Source organism: Octopus sinensis, linkage group LG11 (genome assembly GCF_006345805.1).
Source record: "Octopus sinensis linkage group LG11, ASM634580v1, whole genome shotgun sequence".
NCBI classification, from domain to species: domain Eukaryota; kingdom Metazoa; phylum Mollusca; class Cephalopoda; order Octopoda; family Octopodidae; genus Octopus; species Octopus sinensis.
In genome coordinates this window covers 12,198,994-12,218,741 of record NC_043007.1, presented here as the reverse complement: position 1 = coordinate 12,218,741, position 19,748 = coordinate 12,198,994, and the positions used below count along the sequence as shown (strand labels likewise).

Here is a 19,748-nt window from a genome sequence, read left to right as displayed (position 1 = left end):
ACCATTTTTCTGTGTGTGTGTGTGTGTGTGTGTGTGTTTACAGTTTGTGCTCACATGCATGAAAAATTGCCAAGGTATGAACTGTGTTCTCTGTTGTCCTTTCCTTGTCACCCTGCTTTTGAAAGCAAATAGTTTGAAAACCCCTGTACTTGAAAGCAGGTAAGGATTGGTAATAGGAATGCCATCTGGCTGTAAAAACAATGCCTCAACAATGTGTATTCATCTAACTCATACTAGCATGGTAAAACAGACATAAAAAATCTCTAATCGATGAAGAGTTCTTATAAGCATTTATACCTGCTTAATTATTTTATTTCTCTTAACTTCTAATTAGTTTTTATTAATTAATGGCTTATAGTATCAATATGATTGATTGAAAAGAATAATGAATTTGTATTAGATTGTTGTGGTAGTTTGACTCCAGGTCATCCCTGATTAAGCAGACCTGCAATCAATGACTCTCTAGCCATGACCATCTTGTCTTGTTTGAGGTAGACTGTACTTCAGACTACATTATCCAATATGTACTTTTTTTTTTGAAAGTCAGTAGTGTTTTGTTCTAGGGAGAGTTGGTTGCTATTTCTAGCAGACCAGGTGGTGATGTAAAATTTCCATTTCAATGACTTTCTAGCCATGACCATCTTGTCTTGTTTGAGGTAGACTGTACTTCAGACTACATTATCTAATATGTACTCTATTTTTTTTGAAAGTCAGGAGTGTTTTGTTTTAGGGAGAATTGGTTGCTATTTCTAGCAGACCAGGTGGTGATGTAAAATTTCCATTTGGCTCAGGTTGTATTAGGTGTTTGAATATGACATGAAGGAGATAAAGGTTAAATTTCATTATAGAATGTGTATAACAGTCTATCACAGCTAATCTATAATATAAATCGGACATGTGTGATCGTTGTATTTTTTCTTGTCTTGAGGTTCACAGCCAAACGGCTGGGTGGATTCGCATGAAAAATGGCACACATGTGGAGACAGGTGCATAAACTGGAATGCAGTTTGTATTTTTTTTCCTAAACCCCATACTTACCGAGAAAAATCGATTAAAAATTTTCTAGTGGAATTTCCATCTTTCTTCTGTCATTAAAACAACCAGTTGCTTAGAAGCTGTTTTCTGACAGGGTGGGGTCAGGAAATTTTCATATACTTGGAGGCTCCAATCGAAACAGGGGACCCGAAATGATAAGGTTGACAAACGCTGTTATAGATTATGCCTAACAGAAAACGATCGCAGCCACATCATCCAAACAGACCAGGTGAAACCGGGCTTAGCTGCTAGTGTTCCTATATATATATATATATATGTATTGTTGATGAACCAGGGTGTGTAGAATAAAGTGCCCTGGCCAGAAATCAGATGGTTTTGATTTACAAACTATTGGCTTGTTAGTCGAATTAGTACCTTCTCGATTAAGCTATTTCACTTTTACAAGTTTATATATGCAATAATTTACACACACGTACAAATGCTCACATAGTAAGTTACATACACAAAAATATATACATGCTCATAAACATTTATACTGTTTCATATGCATGTTAGGAATTTATATCATTTTCAAGATTATTTATTATTTGGAAAACTTTCTAATTTAATTTATTCTTAATTAAACTTTTTCTTCATTTCACTTTTTTTTTTAAAAACAATTGTTTATTTATTTTTCTTTATTTCTTTTATACTTTTTTTTATATGCCATCATCTTCAATTTGCTACCTGCTTAATCAGATTTTTTCCTTAATTGTCACCAAATTATCGAACCCAGTTTAATCTTTGGAATAAAATATATTATTTTTCCATTGAAAGCTAGATTCTTTTTCATAAGAAATTAAGTTAGAAAATGCAATGTTTATAACAGTAATTCTCCTCTATTAATAATTATTCTTCTTTATATCTCAGAAATACACATTTGAAAATTCATATATTTAAACATTTAATAGTTACTCACAATTTAAAATGAAAAAAATATCTTCTGACCCAAGGTAATCCATGAGATTAAAATTAAAAAATAAATTAAACATTTATTCTATATAGCTGGAGTTTAAGACGGGTAACTTTGGAAATGCTTCAGGACCATTTCTTCTTTATTTATTAAAAACAAGCAAAATCAATGAATGAATTTTTCACAATTACATGAAAACATAGGAGTTGTTTAAAAATTTTTATTTTATTTGATCACATGAAAGATATCATGAAAGAAACTGTTTTTCTTATTATTATTCAACACAAACTTAATCTTACACTCATTCATTAGTACTGACTGTTTTGAAAAATGTACCTTTTTTTTAAAATTTATTTTTAATTAGGCAATTAAATAAGATAATAGGAAAGAGACTAACAATCCTAAATAAAGAGTACAGAATATACATCCATTTAAATAAGACAAAATATCATTAAATATTTGGAAGAGGAGAATAAATATATTTTCATTTAGATTCCCATATTGTGGTATTTTCAAGCTTATGCTGTCATATAAATGCGAAAAAAAAAAAGAAAGAATAATATTTAATTAAAAAAAATCAATGCAAAATATTTTATTTAATTGTTGGAAATTTTTGTTACATGGGTAAGTCATATTTTTCTCCCATTTAGACTGCAGATAAATCGTAGATCTCAATTACTGTCTGCGATTGGGGTGACAAGGTAAGTTACATATTGCTTATCAACTCAGTGTGACATTCTCTTTTGTGTGAACTTGCCATTTCTGTGGACTAACAATTCACCTGCCATTTTGAATTGCCATTCTCAGAACTGACACAGTTCATACTTAGAACTCAAATCATATAAGCTCGCATTCGGTATCAACAAAGAGTGTTTTAATTTTAGTGCTAAAAATAGAACTGAATTATGAATTTTTTTTTTTTTTCTAAAAAAGAAAAAAAAAGCAGGAAAAAAAATTCAGCTAATAAGGTGGATGTGAACGATCCTCGAAATTTTGAGCCATTTACATTTGTGGTAATAATTAATATTTCGTTAAATTGTTAATTTCCAAAATTTGTGCTTTGTTAAGCACAGAACAATTTGATTTGTTATTCAGTTAAATCAGCATGTAATCAAGGCTACTGTTTTTGGGTCAATATTCTGTTTGTATGCCTTGCTTAGCCTATAACACCACATTGATACAGCAGAACAAATATATATACAGATGTACATATATATGCATATTATATATATGTGTGTGTGTGTGTATATATATATATATGTATATATATAAATATATATATATATGTGTGTATATATATATATACATGTATATATATATATATATATATATATGTGTATATATTATATATATGTGTGTATATATATATATATATATAGATGTATATATATGTATATATATATATATATACACATATATATACATACACACACACATACATGCAGATATATATATGTATATGCATATATATATATATATTCATATACATACATTTATATATGTATATATGTGTGTGTATATATATATATATATATAATATATATATATACACACACATATATATGTGTATATATGTATATGCATAAGTATATACATATGTATAGTATATGCATGTATATGTACATACTATATGAATATCTGACTGCGAAAATATATACCATTATTATACTGAGATATCTGCTAGATATATAAATCCACTTTCACACAACAGAAAGACTAATTTCACAAATTATATATACACTGATGTGTATATTTTATATATATATATATATATATATATATATATATATATATATATATATATATATATATATATGATAGATATATCATATATATATATATATATGATAGATATATCAACACAAACACACACACACATACACACACATACACATACACACACATACATATACACATACATACAACACACACATACATACACGCACAAATAAATAAATAAATACATATATACATACATACATACATGCGTACATGCATTCACACGTCTACTTTCCTTCACTCTCTTGTAATCTCTTTAACACTCACATATTGTAAAAGGGTTTTCAAGAAATTAATGTCTAGAAGAAATACCAAAATTTTAGGAATATTTCATTAAAGCTGTTAATAGCCTTCTATAAAGAAATCAAAAACAGTTTTTCATCAAACGATAAGTTATTTGGCCTTAAGCTAGTTCCCTCCTTGCATAGTCATTGCCTATTTTGTAATCATTCAGCAACATTACATATGCATTACACTTTACATTATATGTGAACTCAACGAAGCCTATTCTATATTACAAAGATTTTTGAGACTCACCTGCCTGAGACAGCTCTGGTTCTGTCCTACAAATTCCTTACAAATGTTTTACAGCAATCTACATTAAAATCTTCCATCCAAATTTTTTGTTAATTTATGTTCTAAACACTAGCTTGATTGGGACCCCCTTCGCTCATGACTGACGGTGGGATTGCACCTAGAAAGTTACCCTCCCAGGCACAAGTCTGGGCAAGATTGTTTATGGAAGACCAGCAGTCGCCCATGCATACCAGCTTCCCCTCTCCACGCCACCAGTATTATCCAAGAGAAAGGCAAAGGGGCCGATACAGCTTGGCACCTGTGATGTCGCAACTCATTTCTACAGCTGAGTGAACTGGAGCAACATGAAATAAAGTGCCTTGCTCAAGAACACAATACGCAGCCCTGTCCGGGATTCAAACTCACAACCTCACGATCGTAAGCTCGACGCTCTAACCACTGAGCCATGTGCCTTCACTAGCTTGATAATGACAAAGATATTTTGCTAAGTTCTGCATCATTTCCATAATTAATTGAAACACAGGTAGTGTATTTCGGCAGAAATATGGTAATGAAAGGCTTAAAGAATGGTAATTTGCCCATAAGTGAAAATTCTTGCATAAACACAGAAACCATGTTTGTTTGGTATAAAATGGTTCATCGTTATTTAATTTTTTTTTTTTTTGTAATTCATCATTAAGCAGTCTTTAGAACTTCTTTGCATTCTAATATTTGTTTAGAATTCAGAGAAATTCTAAAACCTTGTTTCTAAATCAGTGAGATATTATTATTATTTTTTTTTTTTGAAGCATAGAAACAGGATTGCTGTTAACAAACTGAAAAATTGTGTTGGAGACATCATCCTGCATAAAACGCTTTAATTTATTTCTTTTAATGTGGGATTCATTTAAAACAAACAAACAAATCATTCATTTTAAAAGATTGAGTGTTTTATGTTGTAGCATTTTAAGGAAGACACACTGGGCTGGGGGGAGGGGTTCCACATTGCTTTCCTTAGGCAGCCAGAGAATCTACAATTAGGGGAAAGATTAAACAGAATTTATAAACCTCATAAAATAGCTTCAACTGACATTAAAAACCAGGTTGTGAACAACTAACCAGGAACTTACTTTCTATTTTCCAATATTCATCTAAACTAGAATAAGGTGAAGAATATTTAAAAAAAAAAAATTCCTGCTTTTCCATTTCTCATTGAGGTAATAATTCTTTTGTCAAGTCCAAAGTATTAGATTTCTTTATTTTTCCTTCACTGCAATTGTCGTTCCGGTTGATTTAGTTGTCCGGTATCGATATCTTGGTCACTTCTGTCTTCTGTACTTCTTCATGCCCATTACCTTTGATAGAAGTCTACCATTATTGCAAGAAAAATATTCTTCGGTTAATATGCGGAATATAATATATAGTTTCTTGTTTGAAGTGAAATCAATTACATGTGAACTCTAATTTTATTTTATTCTGTGTTCATCATGTTATCCTCCTCTCTGACTCTCTCCCATTTCTCTTCAATAAATATTGTGACACTTCCTCATGGATCATTGAACAATGTTTCTAATAACAGATTCATAAAGGGTTGATTATGTAAGGCCTGTTTAATTCATGTTGTTGTTTAGCCCAGGTCAGCTTGAGTCAAAAGGCATTCCATCCAAGACCACCTTATCTTTTGGTGGCTATCTCAGAATAAATGATCTAAAATATCCTTCTCTTTTTTCAAGTTTGTTGAGTGTAATTTGAGAGAGATTTGACTGCAATTTCTTGTAGATTGAGTGACTATGCAGAAGTTTTCTTGTTTCTCAAAAGCAATCTTTCTACTAAATCTAAAAGCTTTCTTAAGGGTCCACATCTTGTATTCAAAGTAGAAATTCACTTTTATCATGACAATGGCTTTTTAGTATTTTTCACCTCACTTAATTAAAATAATAATAGTACATTAGAATTCTCCGCGACACATTTTAAATGTTTGTTAGTTTTATTTATATTTTGCATGTATAATATTTTATAAACAATTCCCGATTGTATTGCCAATTTCAAGATAGAAATCTCTGCTTAGATTTTTTTATTTATTTAATAACTTAGTCAGAGAAGGTAGAGCAGCACTCTCAACCATTTCCAGAGCAATGGATGATGTGGGTATGCTGTTCTAAGACCACAGGTTTGTTCTGAGTGGATGCAACAGAGCACATCCTGATGAAGAAATCAAAGGGTAAACTAGATAATGGATTAAGTTAATCTTCAGAGATTAGGAATGCCCCTTCCACCCTATGACAAGCTTCTACACAATTTCCTTCTATTAAATTTTTCTTTAAAAACCTTGCAACCATGGTAGAAGACAACTTCACAAGGTGGGTGTTGCACAACTTGAAACCACAAAGCAGATTTCTTAACTACGCATATTAAATGTTGATATGTTATGAAATGCCTTACTTGATAGATAAATATTCAAAGACAAATATTTTTATATTGGATTTCGAGGAAATGCCGATTCCTTTTTTGGGATGGTTTCTTTGATTTCATTATTTGTGACAAGTTGATTTCTTTATGTACCTATGTTAACCTTTACTCAAATTCAACATTAATTTCTTGATAACCAAACACTTACATATGTGCATGTGTTTATAAAACATGCATACACTCGCAGACAAGTCTCATGATTGGCGTAGATTTAAATGTAACAAAACAAATTGACAGATTTGTCATTGGTTGATAAAATGAGCAAACTCAAGTCTGTTGTCCATATTTTATCAGTTTTCATTGACCTAAACAAGCTATTGATGAACAAGATAAAGACCCTACATGAAATTAAAAATAAACTTTGTAAGACGTAAATCATAGCAACAGAAACATGTTTGTACTAAATTTATTAAAAATAAATCTTAAGATATTTCAATATCATCTAAGCTGTTAGTAATATATTCAAACATATAATAGCTGGAAGCCAATCAAACTTGTAACATTTATTAGAGGCTCAACAGATTAAACAAAGCAGATTTTGGAATGTGGTTCAATGTATTCCATAAATCCAGAAATATCAGTGGTACACTAATATTTTTAGAAGTTGAATATTTTTTTTATTTAAACATATATAGCATAAAGATTTAAATCTAAATATATAAATGTGTCTATAGTTAAATGAAGTTGAATTATTTCATTTAAATATATATAAATAAACTGCAATCAACACCCCCTTCCTAAACAAGCATATGACATGACTAAAGTAGTTGACCTGAAGACAATAAGTCTGTAAGACATGTCTAGGTAGATGTATATGACCACACCTGGTCAGGTAATAATTGATATTGCATATGGTTTAGCACTTCTACTCATGTAAATATATTTCATTAACTCATTTAGACTATTTATGAGATGTCTTAGCTGACAGTTAATTTTTTTGTTAATAGTGTTGAACCTTCTAGTAATCTTTACAATCATTTTGAAATTTGTATATGTATATATATATATACATCTAATATAGGATAAAATTTTTCGAAAAAATTTCTATCAATGGCCAGCATATTAAAAAATACCTTTAAAGGTTAAATTTATAAACAACTTATAAACAAGGGCAAAAGAAAAAATTCTAATGCCAAATATGCCGAAAATAGGCTTCAATCGTCAATAATCATCGGTGCATCAGCATGGCCACAGCTCTGAGCTGAAACAAGAAAAAAAGTAAGCCGACAGAAATTTCTAAAAACTTCCATTATCATATCGGCCCCGATTTCAGAGTTAATTCATAAGAACTTTCTCCTCGTCAATGATAAATACGGTAAGAAATAAATGAAATACTTACTTTTACCCATTGAAGAAACAAACACTAAGTCATGAGCACACTTAAGTACCCCAAATATATCCAGAATAGTATTTCATTTATTTCTTACCGTATTTATTGCTGATGAGGAGAAAATTCTTATGAATTAACTCTGAAATCAGAGTCAATACTATAATAACGGAAGTTTATAGAAATTTCTGTCGGCTTACTTCGAGACGCGTGCTTATAGTGATGAATTATATGGTTATTGACGATTTAAGTCTATTTTCGACATATTTGGCGTTAGAATTTTTTTCTTTTGCCCTTGTTTATAAGTTGTGTATATATATATATATATATATATATATATGTATATATATATATTACTGTTCAGTTATGTCATTCCACATTTTCAATTATTTTCATTGAATATCAAAATATAGTTGGTTCTGTTATCACATCGAATCTTTATATGAGTTACATGCTCCAATTTAGCGATTTCATTGCCATACCTAATTCAAGTTTCTACACATTCTCCATTTTTGTCCTTTAATAATAATAATAAAAACTTGATTAAAAAAATATAAATAACTTTAAACGGTTGTCCCACCATTTATCAGATATTGTAAAAAAAACAAAAAAAAAAGGAATGAAATAAAACAAATTACTTAAAAATATCAGTTTCAAATTTTGGCACAAGGCCAGCAAAATTGCTTAAACATATGATTCAGTGTGGTAATAGCCAGCTTGAGAGAACAAAATCCTTTTAAAAATGTTAGCAGACAGGCTTTCAATGGCACCGTTGTGCAATATTTACTTGTAAAACACATTTCTCAAACTGAAATAGTTCTTTCTCAAGTTTGCTTGTTATCAACGTTGATAACATTTGAAAAGAAATTTAATACGATAAATTAATTTGTAAACTTATCGACACAAATCCTTTTTATATACAAAATACTAATGTTTTCATTTTAAGCTAGGAGGTTCTACACAAAGAATACAAATAGAACTTGGCTCGTAGTACAAGTAGTGATTTTTTTTTTTTCTTCTGAAATATCTAAACTATCCTGGAATATACTTTTAAGTATACTTCTAAATTCTTAGAAGCAAAAATCTTAGAAGGAAGTCAACGTATAATATTTTTTTTGTAAAAATAATTCTCTGAGATTTCACCCTCAGTCGGACATATTTGTCCACATCCACAAAATAAAATGCCTCATGTCACTCTGTAAAGTAAATTTCGACTTTGCATGCTGCAATTTCAAAAGCAGTAAGTGTGCTTGTGCCGCATGTTACTATATTTGTTAAAACATACGCGCTTTGATTTTTTTTTTTTTTTTCGTTGTTTGAGCACCTAAAAAGTGTTTACTGCTGTGATGTTTTCATCTAAACATCCATCTTGTCAGACCTCGACGAGAAAAACATTTGAGAAAAAAAACAAAAAAAAAAAGTTTAAAAAATAGCAATTACGTTTGCATCCTTTGCTTGCAAAAAAAAAATATTTTAAAAAATTCCAAAAAAAAAAAAAAAAGAAGATATTGACCAACAAGAAATTTAGCTTGCTTAGTATTCTGCCTGGCAAGCAAATCGTAGCTTAATCGTAGCCTCAGATAGCCAAATGGGATACCATTTTGGTTGTGTTTTATAGCTGCATTCAACTTTAAGAAATTATGTTCTGTAAAAATTGTCTTTGGTAGTTTGATAGTTGAAAACTGCAGTGCAACTATCTTCTCTTCTCTTTCCCGTTTGTGTTAAGCTTTCTTGTCACATTTCCTTTCTTATCACAGGTTATCTGAAGAGCAAACACACACACACACACACACACACACACACACACACACACACACACACACACACAAACAGACACAAACACATGCAAGCAGACATGCCCAAACCCTGCTAAATACAAAACTGCATTGTATGTCAGTGTCTTTGAACACACGCAAACACATGCACACACACACACACACACACACACACACACATGCATGCACACACACACATGTATGTGTGTTTGCATGTGTGTGTGTGTGTGTCTACATATGTATGTATATGCATGTGTGAGTATTTATATTTAAGTATATATGTCTGTATGTATGGGTATCATATACATACACATGCACCTATACATATAGACATATATGTATATATAACATATGCATAAGTATATATATATATATATATATATATATACATACACATATATATTATATACATAAGTACATACACATACATTCACATACACATGTATGTGTGCATATATAAATATACATATATATGTGTGTATATATACATACATATATATATATATATATATATATGCATAAAATATGTGTGTTTCTGTATATGATATGTAGATATGTGTATAAGAGTCTAGTGGGTGCTGTGGAGTAGGAGATAATTTCTTGGTAAATCAGATTTACAACCTAATTTCAATGTCCAGTTGAAGAGATTACATTTCATTTTGTATCCCTAAAACCCTTCAGAAGCTCATAAATGCAACAGATCCCAGACACCTCTCATCACATTAGCTTCACACATAAACAGAAAATGCAAAAAAAAAAATGGAAGTGGGTATGCTACATTCAACATGCATGTATGTATATGTGTGTGTATGTATGTATGTATGTATGCCATTATTCAGTTTATTTCAAGATTTTTTGCCAATAGAGAAAGAACCGGTTTCTAACCTAGATTCAAGGTTCCTTCATTGGAATTTCAACATCAACAACAGGGTATTTGTGTAGTGAGAATTTACAAAAAACAAAAGACAAAGGCAGGTGTGTAAACAACAAACAGATGTGTTAGTTTAATGCTTGGAAAGTGAGAATGTCTTTTACGTTTCGAGCCTATGCTCTTCTACAGAAAGGAACACAGAAATAAACAGGGAGAGATAACAGAAAAAGGTTTAGTTACTATGTATGTGTGTATGTATGTATGGACAGATTGGTATGTTTTATGTATGTATTTTTACAGTGCCAGTGATGTCTTCGAATTAGCTTTCTCCTTTCTGGTTTTGAGAAGCCTAATTTCTCAAGATTGGTATTTAAACAGTGTGTTACATATCCCAGGACCCCAATAATTACTGGTATAAACCTGAACTTGTAATCTGGATAGAGTAACTGCAGGTTTCTCAATAGTTCAGCATAGGTGTTCTCTTTTTCACTGATCTTCAGCTTGATGTACGTACATATGTATGTATGTATGTATGTATGTATGTATGTATGTATGTATGCATGCATGCATGTATGCATGCACATACGTACGTATGTATGTATGTATGTACGTACGTACGTATGTATGCATGTGTGTATGTATGTATGCATGCATGCATATGTATGTATGCATGTATGAATGTATGCATGCATGAGTGTATGTATGTACCCATCCTCATCATTACCATCATTTTAATGTCAACTTCCCCATGCATGTATGGAGTGGCCAGAGTTTATTGAAGCAGATTTTCTATGGCTGGATGCTCTCCCTGTTACAAACCTTCATGTGATCTTACTCCATAGCCAGATATACAAGAGATGAACGACACTAATTTACAACTCACATGATATCAAACCATAGAGACACACAGACACATACACACATGCACCTTGAAAGTTCCCCTCCGAGGCACAAGTGTGAGCAAGGTTGTTTTATGGAAGACAAGCATACTAGCCTCCTCTCTTCATGCTACCAATGTTATCCAAAGGAAAGGCCAAGACAGACATAGCTTGGCCCCAATGATGTTGCAACTCATTCCTACAGCTGAGTGAACTGGAGCAACATAAGATTAAATATCTAAGGGAAGGAAGCACTCCGTCGGTTACGACGATGAGAGTTCCGGTTGATCCGAATCAACGGAACAGCCTGCTCGTGAAATTAACGTGTAAGTGGCTGAGCATTCCACAGACACGTGTACCCTTAACGTAGTTCTTGGGGATATTCAGCGTGACACAGAGAGTGACAAGGCCAGCCCTTTGAAATACAGGTACAACAGAAACAGGAAGTAAGAGTGAGAGAAAGTTGTGGTGAAAGAGTACAGCAGGGATCACCACCACCCCCTGCCGGAGCCTCGTGGAGCTTTAGGTGTTTTCGCTCAATAAACAGTCACAACGCCCGGTCTGGGAATCGAAACCGCGATCCTATGAACGCAAGTCCACTGCCCTAACTACTGGGCCATTGCGCCTCCACACAAATATCTAATATATATACATAGAAAGTGGTGAAGCTGTGAATTGTTAGCACGCCAGGCGGCGAGCTAGCAGAATCGTTAGAAAGCCAGGCAAAATGATTAACAGTATTTCGTCTGCCGTTACGTTCTGAGTTCAAATTCCACTGAGGTCAACTTTGCCTTTCATCCTTTCAGGGTCGATTAAATAAGTACCAGTTACGCACTGGGGTCAATATAATCGACTTAATCCGTTTGTCTGTCCTTGTTTGTCCTCTCTGTGTTTAGCCCCTTGTGGGTAGTAAAGAAACAGGTATTTCATCTGACGCTACTTTCTGAGTTCAAATTCCGCCGAGGTCGACTTTGCCTTTCATTAGAAAGCAGCTTAGTAAATCAGGTAAATGTGCTTAGAAGAACCCTGTACCTCTCAAATTCCAGTTGAGCACCCTGCATCATTAAGCCAAGCAACCTCTGACAACAAATGCTGTATTCTATAATGTGAAGTAATAGCTTTTGGAATTTAGACCAGTTTTTATAAACAAACTTAGAAGTGCTGAGTGAGTTGGTATTTGACAGGAACTGATGGAAATCTTGAACTCATGATCACTGTGACAACAGTTTAGAAGATTGGGTAAATTCTATTACAGGACTGAAAAAAGTGGTCAGCAAATCTCTATGTAGAATTGAACCCTGTACCTTTCCAAAAGCGCAATATATCATCATCATCATCATCATTTAATGTCTGTTTTCCATGCTGGCCTGGGTTGGATGGTTTGACTGAAAACTATTAAGCTGGGAAGCTGCACCAAGTTCCAATCTGATTTGGCAAGGTTTCTATGGCTGGATGCCTTTCCTAATGCCAACCACTTCAAGAGTGAAGTGGGTGCTTTTGATGTTCCCCCACATATGTGCACCGGTTATGTAACACCTACATCAGCCATGACTACAATCTCTCTCACTTGGCTTGTTGGGTTTTCTTCTCAAGCACAGTATATTGCCAAAGGTTTCGGTCACTTGTCACTGCCTCTGTGAGGCCCAACATCTGACCAGTGCTTTTTACATTTCATTGGTATGAGTGCCAGTTAATGAACACTGACATCGTCTATGAGTACAGTTTCACTTGGCTTGATAGGTCTTCTCATATGTGTGTGTGTGTGTGTGTGTATATATATATGTATATTTACACACACAGATGAACATGTGCTTGTGTATACACACATTTTATATATATATACATAAGAATATATATTATATATATATATTCTTATGTATATATATATATATATATAAAATGTGTGTATACACAAGCACATGTTCATCTGTGTGTGTAAATATATATATATATATGTGTATATATATATGTATGTATGTATAAGGAGTTACTTAAAGCTTGGATATACACCTGGTAGTATGCTAATTAAAGCACTTTCATTATTGTCTATGGCTACCTGTTGTCATCCACAATATTGCTATAAATGCCACTTGATCTACTTCAGGAATTCCTCAGTTTTTCTCAAGAATATAGAAGTGAATTTGATAAATGGAAAGTGTCTTAAACCCGGTGTGTCTGTGTCTGTGTGTGCATGTGTATATGTGTGTATCTGTATCTATCTGTAAAGATAGATCTATGTATATATATACATACATACTGTAGAATGCAAAATTCATTTATCTGAACAGCATGTAAGGGTTGGTGACAGGGAGAGCATCTGGCTTTAAAATCATTCTTAATCCTGAAACGCATCTCCATCCAACCCACGCTAACGTAGAAAAACAGATGTTAAACAAAATAACAAATGAACAGATGGACTTGTGCATGATGAAAATGTCTTCAGAAAAAAACCCACTGGAAATATCTTCACAATAAGTGCAAGCATAAAAAAACATAGTACCCCAATTGTTTCCATATTCCATTCTCTGTTGCTGAGAACAGCATGTATCCTTCTTGCAATATTTAAAAATATTACCATGTGTGACTCTCAATTTGTATTATCCGCCCCCCCACCCTGCTAGAATGCTTTCTATCTCTCTCACCCTCTTTCTTTTTGTCTCCTCCTCTTTATTTTCCCTCCCTGCCTCTATCTTCCCATCTATTTCGTCCATCTCGTCGTTGTCTCTCCTACTGTCTGTCTCTCTGCAGCATTCGTATCCTGGTGAAAAACTCAGAAAATTCCAGCTAAGATAGCATCCTTCTTTGATTAGGTTTATTTCCTTCCATCATTGTCAAATATTTTGCATAGTAATTGCATTAACTTTTCAAACCATTCAGACTTGTTGAGTTGTGTTGATATAGAGATGTGTAAGTCTGTATATATATATATATATATATCATCATGATCATCATCGTTTAACGTCTGTTTTCCATGCTGACATGGGTTGGACAGTTTGACTGAGGCCTGGAGAGCCAGCAGCTGGCAATGTTTCTACAGCTGGATGCTCTTCCTAATGCCAACCACTCCAAGAGTACAGTGGGTGCTTTTTACGTGCCACTAGCACAGGGGCCAGTCTGGTGGGCCTGGCATTGATATCTATCCATCCACCCATCGAGCCATCCATCTATCCATCCATCTATATATATATATGCATACACACACACACACACATATATATATATATCAAATAACTTGTTAAAGAAAGGCAACAAAATCATTGAGTGCAGGAAGATTTCAAGGTCAACATAATTGGCCTTCTTCATTCTGTACTGAGCTGGAACCTGAATTATGAAGGAAGGGCTTTCAGGTTACCTTGGTGGTATGTATGTGAAGCTCTCTTAGGGCTGAAAACATCTCATGGCATGAGTACAAGACCAACATGGACTAGGCTTTTCTGGCTACTGCTATTGTGTTGAACACCAGACCATGTCAGATGTTGGATATGTGGAGACTTTTACACTTTAATAAAGGGTGAAGACCACTCAACTACATTGATGTTGCTGGCAGATACACATTACATGAAATTGAAGATCTACAAAAGCTGATAGGGGACAAAGATTCTTGGTGGGTCATCTTGAAATGCATCTTAGTTGTGACCAATTGATGATGATGTATTATGTCAAACAGTGTTGTGTATTCTCTAGGGTTAAATATTACTTAACTATTTGTCTAAAGTTTTTGATATTACCTTTGCTACTGGTGATAATGTTCTTTATTATCAATATGGCTTCCATCTGAGTAATAACTTATGAGAAAATACTGACTAACAATTGCAAAAAAATACTTACTTTTTAGTGATAATTTACTACATGCCCAATAAGTTTTGTATTTAGGTGAAGCAGTGCTCAAGAATCTTTGGATTATTCAATTTTGGCAAAAGATTATTCGTGATAATTCATTTGTTGGAACTGGTTTGTACATCTCGTGCCGTTTGGCTTGTTGGTTTGTTCAGGTGTCTGGAAAAAAAGTCTGTGTGTGTGTGGAGAGAGAAAGAGAGAGAAAACAGTTCTTGCCTGTTTGGAAAGATGATTGGTTCACAATTTTCCAGTGTCCTAAAAATTTTATGTCTGTATAATGAAACTAATTCTGGATGTCTGTTAATTAACTAGAATTTGGAAAATAAAATGTCAAGCGATTCAGACGTGGAAAATGACAGAATTTTATGTGTGGTGTATTGTTTTGCAAAGCATAGTATTTTCCATTTCTTATCGAATGATACGTTGGCTTTATATTTAAATTTGGAATATAATTCAACAACAATCCGTCTGCTCTTCTGTAGCAATTTCTAAAAGTATGTGTAGGTTGATAAAATATTACTTTTAAATGCATTGGCTGTTAAACTTACATAGCATGTTGATATGAAATGTATGTTGGTAGTGTACAATAAAACAATTCTTTGTTTTTACAATTACTCTCTTGGAGACAGTTGTTGCAATTTCGACAGTTACAGTTAGCTATTGTCAAGTTAGAAGATTTTTGTTTTCGGTTTAGATTGATTGGAGTTTTCTAACAGTTCTGAAAAACCATATGTAGTTGAATATAAACTTTTAATATCATTTTGGTTAGAAAAGAAATGTTTAACATAGCATTTGCAAAAAACCAAATAAACAAAATTAGCTTTGGGTGTTCATTCTCATAAATTATAGAGCAAATTGTGTTACATAACACCTCTTTCTACATTTAAAAGGTGTTGGATTCATATTAATGTAGCTTTTTACCTTTTCTACTTGTCCATTTCATCTGATTCATAGTAATAGCTGAATGCATTGTTGAAAAATCTTCTCATTAGAATATTAATTAGAAAATTGAATGAATTCGTTTTTAACTTAATTTCTATTTAAATTTAATTTGGAGTGGTTCAATTACACTTTATAACAATTTTTTTTTTTTTTTGTCTTTGGTCAATAAGTATTATTTCCTATTTGCTTCAGTCTAGGAATCAAAGGAAATGACTACTATTCCCTTCAAACTTTGCTTTTGTGACCAGACATCGATGTTTTCAAACTGACTTATTTTCCATTACATTTCTGACAGATTCAGCTCTGAGTTGCTGAAGCAGAAATATTGTTATAGCAAATACTCTGCTCAGTACTACAAAGTTGCTTGCCAGTTGCTTGACCTAAACTACTTGAGCATAGCTCTTAATGACTGACAATATATGCATCCTTGATCATGAGCAAAAGTAGTGGGGGAACATCATAGCCTTACGATGAAAAGGATTTGGGGTTTGAACAAAAGCAAAGTTTGAAGGAAATATTAACCATTTTTCATACTTTCTAGAGTTAAGCAAATAAGAAATAACAGTTCCTATCTAAGAACAAAAATTGTGTTAGTGTACTTTGTGGGTATATTGTAATATTGCATTTAATTTTTTTCTTATGTAGTACATATTTAGAATTATGAAGGTTATCAAAGTTAAAGGAAACATATAGAACATTTGAATTTTGAGTTGGGTTCCAAGTGTATTTGTGAACCCTAAGGTTTTAAAGAAATTATGGAAAGTATCACAGAATCTATCAGTAACTTGTTGATTAAAGTTACATAATGATGATAGATCATCATCATAATATAAATTTCCAGATGTTTGGGAATCTCATATGCAAGTCATTTAGGTGTTCAAAATATAAACCATAGCAAGGTATTTAACTCATGCCAACATCAAGGGAAATATGTAAAATGATTATGACATACATATAAGTATAGGAGTGGCTGTGTGGTAAGTAGCTTGCTTACCAACCACATGGTTTTGGGTTCAGTCACACTGCATGGTACATTGGGCAAGTGTCTTCTACTATAGCCTTGGGCCAACCAAAGCCTTGTGAGTGAATTTTGTAGACGGAAACTGAAAGAAGCCCATCGTATATGTGTATATATATGTGTGTGTATGTATGCTTGTGTGTCTGTGTTTGTCCCTCCAACATCGCTTGACAACCGATGCGGATGTGTTTATGTCACCGTAACTTAGTGGTTCGGCAAAAAGAGTCCGATAGAATAAGTACTAGGCTTACAAAGAATAAGTCCTGGGGTTGATTTGCTCGACTAAAGGCGGTGCTCCAGCATGGCCGCAGTGAAATGACTGAAACAAGTAAAAGAGTAAGAGTAAAGAGTACATACGCCATATGCATACACATGTGCACACATGCACACGAACCTACCCACTGGCACATGCACACCCACAAACACACACACATATACACACACATGCATGCACTCACACACCACATGTCACACACACACACACACACACACACACACACACAGGTAAAACATTTAGCTGTGAAACAATGCCTCAATAATATACTCCTCTAACCCATGCTAGCATAGAAGAATGGACATAAAAATTGAAAAAAAAAAAATGAAGTGAAGTGAAGTAAAAAGTAAAAGTAAATCTTAGATCTATCTGTGTAAAAGAAATAAAATGTGTGTTTATCAACGTGTAGCCTTCCTAAATATCTACATGTTTCTACAACTAGTCAGTTCTTAGCCAATGTCAGAAGGGGTAGATTCCCATAAAGCCTTAATATAATTAGCTGTCAGTCATTAGGAATTGAATACAAAATGATTGGAGCATATGAAAGGAATGAAGCGAAGGTGTTTTATGCAAGCAAAAAAAATCTTCAGTCTTAGAGAAATGGGGAAAATGCGTCTATAATAAAACTGGGCAGATTCTTCTGGGAAGGCTATGAAGTAATTTCTGGATATTTGGGCATATGTGCATGTGATTGTGTTTAGGTGTGAAGATAGATATGTATGTGTATGTGTGTATGTGTATACACACATAAAAACACACACACACACACACACACATGTGACTTTGAAGATTTGCTGGCTGAAACTTCAAAGTCTCTGTCAACAACATTCTTATATAAGAATAAAATATATATATATGTGTGTGTGTGTGTGTGTGTGTGTATATACGTATATATATGAAAGGTTTGAAAATGCAAATCCATGTATATATATTAGCACTAACCGATAGTGGCCGCTGCCAGCCTCCCCTGGTACCTGTGCCAGTGGCACGTAAAAAGCACCCACTACACTCATGGAGTGGTTAGCATTAGGAAGCACACCCAGCTGTAGAAACACTGCCAGATCAGACTGGGGCCTGGTGCAGCCTCCTGGCTTCCCAGACCCTGGTCGAACCGTCCAACCCATGCTAGCATGGAAAACGGACGTTAAACAATGATGATGATGATGATGATATATATATATATATATATATATATATATATATATATGTACATTTGTATTTATGGTGAGTATGTGTGTGTATACATACATACATACACACCCACCCACACATACTCAAATACACACACACACATCAATACATACCCATATATATAAATAGAAAACATGAATCTAATATTAATATACTCATGCTATAATTTAACAGTTCTAGTTCAAAACATTATTTGAGTCAGTTTCTAAATACATAGCAAATGACATCTCCCAATCTAAAAAAACAAACAAACAAAACCCCCATGAAACCCCCACGCCACCAAAAAAAGTACGGAATGCTATTAAACAACTATTAATTAAAGCATTAATTAAAGCAAACGATGATATAACATGAAATAAATGCATACAAATAGAGAAGGAAAAGTAAAGGGAATTTGACATGACTGCGACAAAAGACGTACAATTTTGAAGCCCAACCAGTAACAATACATTTGACATACAGGTATGAACTTATAGCAGAAAACAGCAATCCACAACTAACTTTATACATTAATTAAACTGATTATTTATAGTCACTTGATTAATGGTATTTTAAAAGGATAAACATGAATTTTTGTTCAGCTTACCAAGAATTATTTTAAAATCTGTTTTAGAGTTTATTGTGAAATATAGTAATTAATCTAATTTTAAAATTAATTTGTGCGTGCGTTATTCTGTTTTCTCTGTAGATTTACTAGAATAATTTTGTGCGATTCATTTTTAATTTTATTTCGATTGATTATAGGTTTTATTTGTACAACAAAGACACAAATAACGTTTCTTAATAAAGTTTAAAAATCTGATTGTAGGAAATTATAAAACAAAACAATTTCGCCTCTTCAAAACCAAAAAACACAAAAGACCCCAAACTTACATTTTCAAACATTAATTCAACATTATTAATAGATTTTTCTAAACAACCAA

At 32.9% G+C, this 19,748-nt stretch overlaps 1 protein-coding gene across 9 annotated transcripts in view; it reads left to right on the top strand.

The window, feature by feature from the left end:
- LOC115217166 (serine/threonine kinase SAD-1-like) overlaps positions 1 to 19,748 on the top strand; it is a 362,920-nt gene that overhangs the window by 254,385 nt on the left and 88,787 nt on the right. For 7 of the 9 annotated variants that reach the window (XM_036507071.1, XM_036507075.1, XM_036507072.1 and 4 more), the window contains one exon: positions 2,599 to 2,649. The exons of the other annotated variants lie outside the window; for them this stretch is intronic. In XM_036507071.1, the coding sequence (XP_036362964.1) occupies positions 2,599 to 2,649 (51 nt within the window). The remainder of the gene's footprint in view (positions 1 to 2,598; positions 2,650 to 19,748) is intronic. 9 annotated transcript variants of the gene reach the window in all.